Genomic DNA, 13,862 nt, shown 5'->3' on the forward strand with positions numbered 1-13,862 from the left:
AATATAACATTTGCCTCTGAGATGTAGTGGAGTAGAAGTAAAAGTACTTAAAATTGGAAATACTCCAGTAAAGTAAAAAATGCCTAAATATTTTACTTAAGTACAGTGCTTGAGTAAATGTACTTAGTTACTTTACACCACTGAAGGTACATTAAGAAGATGTAATCCTCCATGTAGACCTGAAGGTTCATCAGTAAAAATGGATCAGACTCCACATGCATTTCTTTGTTGTAGATTCCTGAACAGAAATCAGAATAAATAAAAAGTTGAATATTAAGGGTTTTATTTGTTTTTGTTTTCTATTTCAGCCTGAGAACATTCTGTGCGTGAGCAGGGCCACAAACAAGGTCAAGATCATTGACTTTGGTCTTGCCAGAGTGTAAGTTTGGTATCCACATCAGTTCTGCTACCTACAGGACAGTACAATACTGTATGTGTTGTCTATCCCGGATAGGGCCTTTAACCACGTAAACCCTCTAGACTTAATGAAACAGATGTGAGTTGGCTCTGTACTTGGACCACTTTTTTCCCATCTACACAATGTGACACATCCTGAGCTTGTAGGTCAGCTATTTTTGGCTCAAGCGGTTAACATTTGCATTCATAATATACCTAAAGTTGAATGTAATAGAACAGAGATTGTATTGGCCATGTGTCTAAAGTTGCATTTGTCTTCACCGTGGTTGATGTCACAAGTAGTAATACCACAACAGAGCTTCAAACACAACATTCCAGTCTACATTCATATAAAGAAACATGGAATTTACATTGGTGAGAATCTCTGTTTAGTTTTGTAATTATTCATTATAGGATGAGTATCGTACCGAAATGACAAATGATTTCTCCATGTACGTAGATATAAACCAAAGGAGAAGTTAAAGGTGAACTTTGGCACTCCAGAGTTCCTGGCCCCTGAAGTCATCAACTACGAGTATGTGTCATTCAACACCGACATGTGGAGCCTTGGAGTCATTGCCTACATGCTGTAAGTACACAAGACAGGGGTCTTCTCAAGCTTTTCCCCAAATTAATTATGTATTGCGGAACCCCCCATCTGAAAATATTTTTGGGGCCAGGGACCCCCATACAAGATGGCTATTCAAAAATAGCAGATATGCAAGCTCATAGCACGGCACCGAGTGCCGCGCTATGAGCTTGTAGATCTGCTATTTTCGAAAAATCGTGAAAAAGTGTGCTAATCTTTGAATACATATATTTTTTAAAGCGAACATTTGTAAAATATTTTGTCCCAGGGACCTCCAGAAGCAAAGATTTGAGTTACAAATATATATATTCAAAGATTTGCACAAATGTTCAAGATTTCTTTAATAGCCTTAGTACAAAATAATGGTTATAGCTCAAATCTAAAAGGACATAGATGCGTTCCCGGATTGAATGGTTTAAAATAGCAGGTCTGCAAGCTCACAAACTCATTTTTATGCTATATAATCTAATTCTGCACTGCAGAACAAAACAAACCATACAGTGTCCCGCCCCAAGCTTAGGCAAAGAATATGAGCAAAGAACGCGTAATCACAGTGACATAATGACATCACAGAAAAATCCTGCCACTGTATGTACAGTACATATACGCACATGTACAGTACAGACATGCATCCGCTAACGTTCACCTGCTCTTTCCTCATAGTCTAAGTGGTCTATGTCCCTTCCTCGGTGACGATGACACTCAGACGCTGAACAACATCTTGAAGTGTACTTGGGGCTTTGAGGAAGAGGAGTTCCTCGAGACTTCCGAAGAGGCCAAGGACTTCATCAGAAAGCTTCTCGTCACTAATAAAAGGTATTGATTAATTGTCCTTCAGTCTCTCCGTCTGTCTTTTGTGTTTTGATAATTAACCATTTAAACGGAAGTCCCCCAGGGGTCTATGCTGTCAAGGCCTCCTAGTTTTTCCTAGCTCACATCACATGTGTCGTCTGTTTTCGCTGAATGTTCGCCCCCAGACTTAGGGACTCTAGGGTTCATGTGGTAACAGTGTTGTTATTGACCTTGTTCACACGGTGGGCATTTTGCTCTTACGTCATGCTGTTATTATGTTCATCTGCAGCTGGAGGATCGGGGCGTCGGAGGCTTTGAGACACCCTTGGCTTTCTGACCCAGTCCTTCATCACCGCCTGTATACAAGGGTACGGTACATCATCACTATACTAACTAACCACTTAAGCCCTACCTTCTTTTTGCTTTTTTCTACAAACTCTTTGTGAGCTTGTAGATATATTATATTTTTTAAATGTTCACGATTTAAAAAAGATTTCAAACATTTTCAAAATAGCTGATCTACAAGCTCACAGCGACACGTTGTGAGCTTGAAAGTTTCAAAAGTCTTGTAATGACATGCCCAAAATAAGGAAGTCAGGGTTAAGGTGGTTAATAGATCAACTTTACAATGATTATCGTGTTTTAGGTGTGTTAATGTCCATTATTGTTTACTGTACTCCCCCCAACAGAAAACGATGTGCAGATCACGGCGATCTTCATGTCTGCCCCCCTCCTAGGATAGCTGAGGTGGGTCTATCCTTTTAGTATATGTCATTATCTTTTTTCTTATCTGTTTATTAGATTTTTTGCATTAATAAATGAACAGAACACATAAAGATACACAAACAATAGTAACAGTATAAGATCTAAATTAAAATGATCATTTACACAGATACACATAAACACAAAAACACAAAACAACCCTCACCCCCAATACACAATAGGACATACAGTAGAAAAAAAAACACTAAGTACAAAAGCCGTTTTATGTGGTAAACGAGTTGAGACATCTTTCACTACTGCAGAAAGAAATCGAGAGGAGGACCTATTGCCTGGCCTCTACATAGTCAATAAAGGGCTGCCAAGTCCAATTTAAGGTGTTGCATAACGTCTCTGATCAACACAGCGAACGTGGGAGGCCTGGGCCTGTTTCCAGTTCAACAAAATTAACCTACGGGCCAAGAGAGTTACAAACCTTGCAACTGTGGAGTTGGGCCCTCTGAGAGGACTGTTTTCTCCCGGCACCCCAAACACAGCCATCACTGGGGTCACTCTCTACCTCATTTCCCAAGAGCTCTGATAGGGTTTTCAAAATAGATAAAATACGGGCAAAATATGTGCCCCAAAGTGGCAGGAAGGCCTTGCAACGCTCTCACAGGGGGTCCACGTCAGGATATATTCTAGAGAGATGAAGACGATGCAACAGGTCCATTTGGTTCCATTTGTATACTGTCAGAGTTATGGGGGTCCTTGAAATGTAAAAGTTTGAGAATCACTGATGTAACTCACTCATCCGACCTCACTGCTGCACACCTGTCATTAGAGATCAGGATGTCATGTTAACCAACTGTCCACAAGGGGGAAGCACATTTCCACATTTGTGCAGTGCAGCAGAAGGAAAGTTGCAGGGCGTTGCTGTCGGGCAGAAACCTTCTATCTCCATTCCAACCTTTTATGTTTTTTTTTCATAAATTAATGCCATGCTACTCCATCGTAAAACAATGTGATGCAAAAGTAGCAAAAATAGCCATGCTACAAGCTCCCAGTGAGCTTGTAGATCTGCTATTTTTGAAACTATTTGAAAGTGTAAGTGAAAGTGGTTAAGTGTGTCTGTAGATTTTATAAATATTTTACCAATGAACAGTATTAACAAGAGCTTGTGACTAAATCTACATTCGATCCATTGGAACACGGGTCCTTTTTTTCCATGTCCTGAAAAGCAAAGTTTTTTAGAAAAGTAAAGGTTTCCACCCGACAGCGACAAAGGTATAAAGTACAAAGCTGCGGCCCTCAGAAGATTAATGTTCCTTTCCCTATCTATACTGTTCATTCCAGAGCAGCACGCTGACCGGATGGCTCTAGCTGTAACGTAACCACTTGGACCAACTCTGCTATACACATAGATTACCAGAGCTTTACCTGCTTGTGCACCTGTGACAATGACCCAACTGCTCCCAAATGATCTATTTCCTGTCCCATGATTCACTGTGTTACGCAAAAGCAAATATTGAAGGGTAAGTTGAAGGTAGGGTAAGTGATATCTTTTTGGTAAGAAAGTTAAAGCTCTATAATATATTCTGCTAGTAATCATTGGTATAGAGTGTTTGTTCAGTATCTGGGGTCTCCCTGTCACTCCAGCTCTTTAATAAACACAAAATAGATTGTCTGGTGGGGTTGCCAATTTCAGCCAATCAGAAGAAAGTACCCATTTATCAACTTTAATTTTATAGTGTACCTGTTCCAATTGTGTCTGCTCAATTCTTTGTGTCATCATTTCCAGTTGTACTTGTTTATCCTGTAACCTTGGATAAGCTTGGATAAAATTGGCATCCCGACCTGAAAATGCATGTTGTTAAGAGACAAGGAGACCCCTGTTACTGAACAAACACTTTATATATCAATGATTGCTATCAGAATATAGAGCTATTTAACAAGTATTTGAACAAACAACCAAAAATAACAATACGTCACTTACTGCACCTTTGAGAAGTAATGACAAAAGCACGTTTCGGATGATAGGGTTTAATTGGGGATATGTCCATAATCCATCGTATAATATTAAATGCATAGTTCTATCACTAGAGATACTATACAGAATGTTTGTATTGTTAGAGCCCAACCTGATTCTATGTGTCATGTATTGTGATATATTGGGAAAAGATATATTGCCCTTACGTTTGTGACAAGATGACTTTGAAAGTTGAATGAGCACAGTGTTCTAACTGGTGTTTTCACATAATGTAGGTTTTATTTCTACACTTTGACTGTGCTCCACACGGTATCCTGTGATTGTCTGCCACTCTCCCTTTCATTTTTGCCCACGTAAACTATACGTTTAGTAGTCATCAATGGCTAATGCCTGACTTTATACTTGTCGTGCACCAAAAATAGCTGATCTACAAGCTCACAATGCATCACAATGCGATGGGTTGTGAGCTTTAGGGATGGGGTAATATGTCATGATTATTGTGGCCAGAATAATTGCGATTAACAATATTATCGCGATGATCAAAAAATTGGTAAAACTCTTAAAATGCCAGTTTTGTTAACCACCTGGACCCCAGCATCCATATTCTGGGAGGAACATTAGCCAGGAATTGCAGATCTACAAACTCACAAAGCTTGTAGATTCTATTTTTGGCAAAGAGATTTAGGCAAATAGAACGCGGTCCAAGTACAGAGCCAACTCAGGTCCAGTATATAATGACGTACAATTTCACGATGAATTAGAATCTCTGCGATATGATTATTGAGCTTGTAGATCGACTATTTTTGCTTAATGTATGAAGGCTACCGCGCAAGTTGTTGTTTGAGTGAAACAATGCATGATGTATTGTTCTCTTTCAGCTTGACTTTGTGATTTATCTTTGTTTTTGACAAGAGTTGTATATAGGTTGTGATATGTAATACATTATTTTGAAGCCCATGTGATTATGTTGAAGTGACGAAACAAAGTGAAGTTAGCTTTCAGATTTTCCAACATCTTTAGGAAAGGAAGTCTATGGTTATGTATGGATTGAATGGATTTTATGTTATGGTTCATTTACATAAGCTGTAGTATGTGCACTTTATAGTTATTTATTTAATTACAGACGATACATCAAGCTAGAAATGTGATGTTGGAAAGGTGTGTATTCTTTCTTGTTTTTTTTGTTGTTTTTTTTCATTCGAACCATGTCCATGTGTGTATGAAAAAAAATAAGAATATTTTTACTTCCTATTAAAATAATTCAAGTCTTATCAGTGATTGTACTGCTTTGCTTGGAAGAAGAAAAAGTTAATTTCTCGTTCCTGCTGTACTGTAGGTTATATTTTACTTTAAGCCAAAACACCACACGTAAATTGCTAGATTTGTCCTGCAATATGGTTGTGTACTTTGTCATTCTAGTAGTAGATGGTTCTTCACTTTACATAATCTATGTTTTAATCTGCCTTCTGTGAAGGTGGCATAACTGAAGGTAATCATTGTTGCCAAGAATGTAGTTATTTTTACTAGATTTTTTGATTAGATTTCTGTGTTCCACATGGTCTCTGTTTGGATTACATTCATGTGTGATTTTATTTTATTTTCCAACTCAGGATGAACTAAGAGCTGTTCAAGTCACAACATAACTAATATAATCATGAGTGAAAAGCATTTCACACAGTATTTTTGAAGTGTGTAGCATTAAAACAACTGAATATAATTCACTCCTCAGTGTAAGTTTCTTAAAATGTGTATTGTTCAATTCAGGTTGACAACATGATGAGGCATGACACTGTATGAAGGGACTTATACCACTTGGCCACAAAGGAAACAAAACGTCATTCACAACATTCAAGAAATTCCATCTTCACATTTCATGTAATTTCATAAAACGCAAATGTAAATTAGTTTTGTTGGTAAAACTTGCTTAATGACTTTCAACCTCGGAGGAAATGTACGGTCCAAACAATTGCAAAAATAAATCTAAAATAATTCAAAAACAGCTAAATTAGCTGATACAAGCTCACAAGACTTCGCATTGGTATGCATTGTGAGCTTTTAAATCAGCATTTTTTTTAGATAGGGCTTAAGAGGTTAATCATGATGAAAAATAAACAAATGCTCTCACTTATGAAAAAAAGTCATGTTGGTTGCTGTGGATTAGCCTCAAACTTTGACCTCATAATACCCATAGGCAGAGAATTCTCCCTTTGCATTTTCTCACGATGGAAGCCCAGTCTGTAACAGATCTATCTATAGTCTAATTGGAATTAAAAGCACTACTACTTATTTGTAACTCTGCTCTTGTAGTCAATGGGTTCTATCTTTAAATATTTCATGGGTATTCTTGTCTGTGTCACAAGTTTAAAATGCTGGGCAACGTTAAGCGACAGTAAAATTACACTGTGCGTACAACCAGTCAAAGATTTAACTTTGGTCTCTCAAAGCCAAATGTTAGTGGAAAATCGACCAAAATGCCCACAGGATACCCTCTAGTCTATGTAATCTATATTTAGGTCTTGGAGGACTCAAAATAAGCACTCTTCTTCTAATGGATGTGCAACATTCTTCATGAGTGTTTTACAGTAGTCTCTCTGACATGTCATAGCAAACACATGTTGTCTATTTTCTATTCAGTCTCCAAAAAAGACCCCCCCCCCCCGCCACACACACACACACACGCATGCACCCACACATTCTCTTGCAGTAGATGAAAGCGCAGATGATTCCAGGAGCCTAATTGAGAGCAACTGAGGGAGCCAGTGTGTGCGATACAGTTTGTTCACCTGAGAAAATAAACTGAGAACCAGAGTGTGTGGGACGATGACGGTGATGGGAGGGATAGGGGGAATGGGGTTAGCTGAGCTATGCCGGAGGGGGGGGGGGGGGGGGGTTAACAGGGGTCATAGGAAGGATTGAGAAACATGGAAAAGACAAGAGAAAGGGCAGGAATGACAGAGGAAACTGCAAAGCTGGCAAACTGTAAGTGAGTTTGTAAGTTGAGTTTTCAAGCTATGTAAATTCAATCAAAGAAATAGTACAGTTTTTGATTGTATAGAAACAAATGAAAGACAAACCATTCAATCAGCAGAACCCATAGATGACCATATAACAATCAGAACCATAAATTGTATGTAATGTCTGAGTTATATTAAAGAAATGAAGGTCTTGTACCTGCGTCAGTAATTATTTACTGTAATTAAACCTTGTATTGCAGACCAAAAGGAAAACACAAAACTGTTGCTTTTGAAATAAAATTGCTATATTTTATCTGACCCAAAACGAATCAAACAAATTCATATTTCAATTCAACTAAACCATTATTGGGGGCGCTGATGGCCTAGTGGTTATGGCGCACTGTACTATCCATGTCCAATAAAGGCAGAAAAACCCCCAAAATATCAAAAACTAAGCAATTGACATTCAATATACAAATGAACAGAAAGTATTTAAAATTTCTGATTAGGATTACAATGTAGGCTGTAAAGAGACTCTTTCATGGGCAAAATAGAACCCCTAGCCGCCTCACTTCCTGGAACTTTTATACTGGTACCTCCAGTATTTTCTGGAACTTTCCTACCAGTGACCACTTCCTGGAACTTTTTACATGTGCTGCTTTTTCCCTACAGCCCCCCCCCCCCCCCCCCCCCTACGAACCATGACAACAGAAAATGAATGGCTATATTAATCACAACAAAACAAAACCCCCCGTAAACGACATTTAGGTGCTAGATATTCAGCCATCTTTTTAACCAATACATTCCCTTTGTTATGTTTCTTTCAATACTCATACATGGACAGGAAATATACTCTTTCACTCTTTCATTTATATGAGTGTCACAACCATACAGTAAACCACCATTAGGATAAGATTGTTTTCATAGAATTATTTTCAGTAAAGCATGCAGAAAAAGTGAGATGGTGAGAGAGCTATTCACAATACATGTATGGATAGAGGAGCCAGATTCACAGTTACAGCATCACTAGCACAATGTCTGCTAGTCTTACCCAAGTGAGCCACCAGGAGACTCCATGAGCAACGGTTGGCTACTCTTTATATTCAAACAGCTTTAGGGGTCACTGGAATACTGTCTCAACTTATAAATACATGATCTAAAATGGAAAATGAACATATTATGTCAAAGAAAGAAAGAAAGAAATAAGGCCATGGTTGAACATATATTTCACATTGCTCCCTCCAGTTGGAAAGAAGATCTAATCTCCACAAATACTCCCTTAAACTGATATACTGTATATCTACTATATCTCCTGTTACCAGGATTCCAACCTGGCACCATGTTCCATTCCACTGATATGTAGGCTAGTGTACCACACATGGAGAAATAACCATAAAATAATAATCAACCCAGTATGCTTATCACTTGTCACCATATCCAGCTAAATGTAGACTGCGGACATGATATCCTCAAAATATGGATTGATTTAATACATTGAAAAATATGCCTCCAGTTGCTCCAAAGATAATAAATTAATTAGTATGATCTGGCTTTTGTTGAATAATTCCTACACTATGGCGGCTTCTTCTGTTTGGTTGGGATCTGGGTAGTGGAAATCATACTTAAAATGTCTCCAACCAAGAAGGATGAGTTTCATCTGCCCTTAATTTCATAAGAAAGAAACATGCCTGCTGCTTTTTGCTTTGCTGCTAATATAAAAAAGAAGAAAAAAAACTCTCCATTATATTCAGTTGTTTTGATACGGTGAAAATTACTGAAGAGTCCATTGTTTGAAAATAAGAAACTTTTACCCATGTAAGAAAATGTGCAAGCACGCAAACATCAATTTACTTTCTCTCCTTATTTCCTGTTGAGAGCTGATAACTGTTTAGTCTAGTATTTGTTTATTTTCACACTTTATTTCATCAGACATGAGTTTCATGTCGGGAGTGGTTCAGAGGGAGTTCATACATTCCTGCATTGCAAACATCGGCTGAGTGAATCTGATTTAGCTAATAGCTATTACTCCCAACATGCAGTCGTTTGGCCAAACAGGTGAAACAGATTTTTTTTCCCCTCTTTTTTTTTTTGTTGCATTAGAGCCCGAGGGCAGAGAGGTAGATGCAGGCTCCAGCTTTAGCCCTGGTCCATGGCCCAGGTTGGAATGGTGAGAAATTCAATTTAAAAAGAGAAAAGGCCTCCTAGACCCCCACCTCACCCACCCCAGCCCCAAGTCCCCTCCATCCACATCTCCAGGGGCGATCTCGAGGAGCCAAACCAAAACCAGATGGACTTATTGGGCCTAAAGATAACAAATAGTGCCTGAGTTCCTGTCAGTTAGGGACCACCGGAGCAAAGACACAAACGATAAAAAGAGCTCGCTGACATGTCTGCGTCTTCGTCCAAAAGTTTATGAAAAATGGATGTATTTCTCATCACGTGTTGCAATATTAAAAAATCAGACCCGAACGGAAGAGAGCCGGTGAGAGAGAAACAGACGTATAGAGAGCTATAAAAAGGAGAGGTGGAGAGAGAAAGGAAAAATGAAAGACAGAGAGTGATGTGAGAGAGACGGAGGGAGAGGAAGAGAGATGGGGGGCCATGTTCTCTGAGTCAGTGATCTGCTGATGGTGGTTGGCAAGCTAATGGAGTGTTGGGTGGGGCGGGGGTTGAGGGGGCGTAAACTGGTTGCTCACTGCTGAAGGTGTGTGTGTGTGTGGGGTGGTTATTATTTTGGCAGGGCAGTGAATGTTAAGCGATTGAAGGGGTGGGGAAGTTGGAGGGGGGGGTTCTGAGACCAGGTGCCATCCTGGCTCTGAGACAGCAATGACCTGAGGCCCCTGAATGGCAAACTCCATAGTTTTTGTCAGCTGATATCAAACACAAACGCACACGCACACGCACACGCACGCACGCACGCACGCACGCACACACACACACACACACACACACACACACACACACACATACAGTACACACACTCATGGAGGGATTTGTTTTGATTGATTGAATACTTTATTAGTCAGAAACAAAAGGATAACTTGTTTCCATTGAGGGATGAAGATAAAGAAAGGGAAGAATTGAGTGAGAGAACTACAAAAAGTGTTCCTGGGAGCACAGGTCTCCGCCAGGTCAGGTAGCCAATCAGGATGAAATATGAAAAATCAGACGGATCCGTCTTGATCACTTGACTATAGAGGTAATGTGTACCGATTTGCGTCATGTTTGGACAATTATTTTTGGAATAATGTATATTTATTTTTTGCAAAAATCGGCCTCCTGGTGGCGCTATAATAGGGCAATGTTAAAAAGGGTGGCATTTGTTCCGCAACGTAGTGCAAATGTGTGTGCAAAGTTTCACCGCAATCAGACACTGCGTTCATGCGGCATTTTGTTCAAAAAAATCAAACAGATCAGTCTTGATCACATGACTATAGAGACCGATTTGAGTAAAATTTGAGTGCACAGTTTCGCAGCGAACGCCCAACGGTGCCGGAGATTAGCTGGTCACAGACAGACACACGGTCACACACACGGACGGATGGACGGACGGACGGACGGACGGACGGACGGACGGACGGACGGACAGGGTCTTTTGGCCTGGCGGAGACAAAGAGAGAGAGAGAGAGAGAGCGAGAAAGAGAGAGAGGAGAGAGAAAGAGATCCCACAATCTATGCAGATCAATTAAGAAAAGTGTCCTTTCTAACAAGAGTTTCCTGTATGTAATTCAAACCTGCATTTGGGCCTGAGCAGGAGGAAGGCGATATGGGCAGTGTTGTTTGTGTGCGTGGGGGGGGATGTGAAAATCCCCACCTCCATTCTTTATTTCATGTAAAAGTCCCACACCTAGCCTAAGCTTTTTTTTTTCTTCCCCCAAACAAGAGTCTCTCTCTCTCTCTCTGAGGAGGCCTGGAGAGACGACCAGTCAGTTCTCAGGGACTGGGAGGCAGGTGGTTCTGATTTGTGTGTGTGTGTGTGTGTGTGTGGGGGGGGGGGGGGGGACGGGACGACAGACCATGTTTATGTTCAGTTAATGGCAGTACACGTGTCGTCGGGACCAGCGGTGGGAACATGCAGCGTGAGTGATCTGTTTTTAACACCGCTGAGGTTTGCCACCAACGACACTGTAAGGTCCGATTAACCCTTTCTAGCTCCCCCACATTAATCACCGTTCATACAGCCTTGTCAGTTCTGTATGAAGGGCCTTCTGTCTATTGAGACATCAATGTCAGACTTGGTATATCATATTTTATAACCATGTCTCATATTGTGTCTGATGTTTCATGAAATCAGACAGTTGGGAGGCGCGCTTTATTGATTGAGTGCATTTGTTCAAACGTGATTAGGAAGATGAATTATTAAATCATCTTAAATCCACATGAACAATGCGGTCGGTCCACATGTGCTCCATACTTTTACGCGCTTTTCGGTAACGGTCAAACATGACTTATGAAATGAAAACAGTGCTGACTCCCACACACACACACACAGATTGATTTTCAGACAGGGGGGAAACACGGCAGCTCGGTGTGCCCAGTGTTTTCAGAACACTGATCAAATGGCAAAGCCGAAGTCTTTAATGATTCAGGAGGGTCCCTGCTGCTGGGTCATCCGCTCGGCTCCATATCATCTCCATGTTGGGCCCTACCGCTGGTGAGGCGGTCCCGCAGTGGGGCCCTCTCCATCAGCGCTGTATTTACCCATCCCCATGGCTCACCCCTTGGCCCGCATGGGGCCTCTGTTCAATCTGCCAGGCCTGCTGAGAGGGCTGCATGGCGGCCCTGTGGCAGGGAGAGCCATAATCCAACAGGCCTCTGCCTGTGTGTGTGTGTGTGTGTGTGTGTGTGTGTGTGTGTGTGTGTGTGTGTGTGTGTGTGTGTGTGTGTGTGTGTGTGTGTGTGTGTGTGTGTGTGTGTGTGTGTGTGTGTGTGTGTGTGTGTGTGTGTGTGTGTGTGTGTGTGTGTTACATTCTTATATGTCTAATTGCTCTGTCAGGACTCCTGAAGGGGAACCAAGCTAAGCTATTTCGTTGAGCAGTACCCCGCATTTGTATCACATGTGTCCGTGTTGTTCACGCATGCTTGTGTGTGCAGTCATGCATGCAAATATTACAATGCTGGCAGCTCAGACCTCTTAACTTTCCAACCAGACAAATGAACCTTGACCCTCGCCCTCGCCCACGCAAAAAGTCCACTTATCCTGCCCACAACATACCGCTCTGTCATGTTTTATTGCAGCCCCCTCTTTTCACACCCACATGCACACGTACTCACTGTATGCATGCATGCATGTGCAAACACACGCGCACACACATTCTTGTACTGCCATACTTTCAACACACACACACACACACACGCACGCACGCGCACGCACGCACACACACACACACACACACACACACACACACACACACACACACACACACACACACACACGACCACACACGACCACGCACGCAGGCATGCGTTTACGCACACATACTCTCACATACATGTTCAGAATTGCGCATACATACAATGCATTGCATATCCAAACATCTCTCAATTATCTCTTCCCATCCCACCCACAGAGTCTGTCCTCCCGCCCAGTGCTGAGTGATCGATGACCTGAGTCCGGGTCCCACTGCATTCGGGACTGTACAGAGGGGAAAAAACCCTCGCCTGTTCTCCGTCTGACTCCCAAAAACAGCTCCCATGGCCAACAAAAACACAGCACAAGGCACCCAATGGCAAGACGGAGGCTGTTGCTATTGTGGTGTGAAATGTTTCCCACGATAGACCTCAGACAGGAGCAGAGGATTCTACAAATATCCGAGGCCGTGAGTGAACAGCACAGGTCATGATTTTCAGGTAAAATTGTAGGACGTACTGTTCCCCCCGGGATCCCTGGCTTTAGCATGGATATGTTTTTGTATTTTAGAGCAGTGGTTTTCAACCGTTTTCGCATCAAGGACACCCCAAATTGACACATATTAGCCCAGGGACCCCCATTTCTTGGGGGTCCCAATCTACACTGTAGTATCATTATCAGTGTTCATTTAACTCTGAGAGTGTACAAATGGAACCAAATGGACCCGTTAGGGTCCATTTGGTTCCATTTGTACACTCTCAGAGTTACAGACACATAAGGGTCAATATGGTTCCTAACTATTAATTTGTCTGGGGACCCCCTGGAACTCCTTCAAGGACCACTGGTTGAGAACCACTGTTTTAGAGGAATAAACAAAACAAAAATGCAGCATAATATCAGGATACAGTCTTATTCTTAACACCACATTTTTGCAACACCTACGAAAGACACCTATGGTCACAGCAGTATGACCATTTGGATTGTTCCAAATGTGGAACAAACTCACCATGTGTCATGATGCGAAGCATTGTGAGTTTGTAGATCGGCTGTTTTCGCGATGTTTGGAAACTTAATTTCCGGGAATTCCTTTTT

General features: G+C 41.2%; 1 protein-coding gene across 4 annotated transcripts in view; it reads left to right on the forward strand.

The window, feature by feature from the left end:
• Positions 1-5,737, forward strand: part of mylk4a (myosin light chain kinase family, member 4a) — a 30,115-nt gene extending 24,378 nt beyond the window's left edge. For 3 of the 4 annotated variants that reach the window (XM_080441050.1, XM_080441047.1, XM_080441049.1), the window contains 6 exons: positions 309-379; positions 857-985; positions 1,649-1,801; positions 2,067-2,145; positions 2,467-2,524; positions 3,833-5,737. In XM_080441050.1, the coding sequence (XP_080297176.1) occupies positions 309-379; positions 857-985; positions 1,649-1,801; positions 2,067-2,145; positions 2,467-2,514 (480 nt within the window). In that variant the 3' untranslated portion in view covers positions 2,515-2,524; positions 3,833-5,737. The remainder of the gene's footprint in view (positions 1-308; positions 380-856; positions 986-1,648; positions 1,802-2,066; positions 2,146-2,466; positions 2,525-3,832) is intronic. The other variant, XM_080441048.1, reaches the window with a different exon arrangement.
• Positions 5,738-13,862: the final 8,125 nt, after the last annotated feature.

The sequence above is a fragment of the Gymnoscopelus braueri genome, assembly GCF_963280865.1.
Source record: "Gymnoscopelus braueri genome assembly, chromosome: 10".
Lineage (NCBI taxonomy): Eukaryota > Metazoa > Chordata > Actinopteri > Myctophiformes > Myctophidae > Gymnoscopelus > Gymnoscopelus braueri.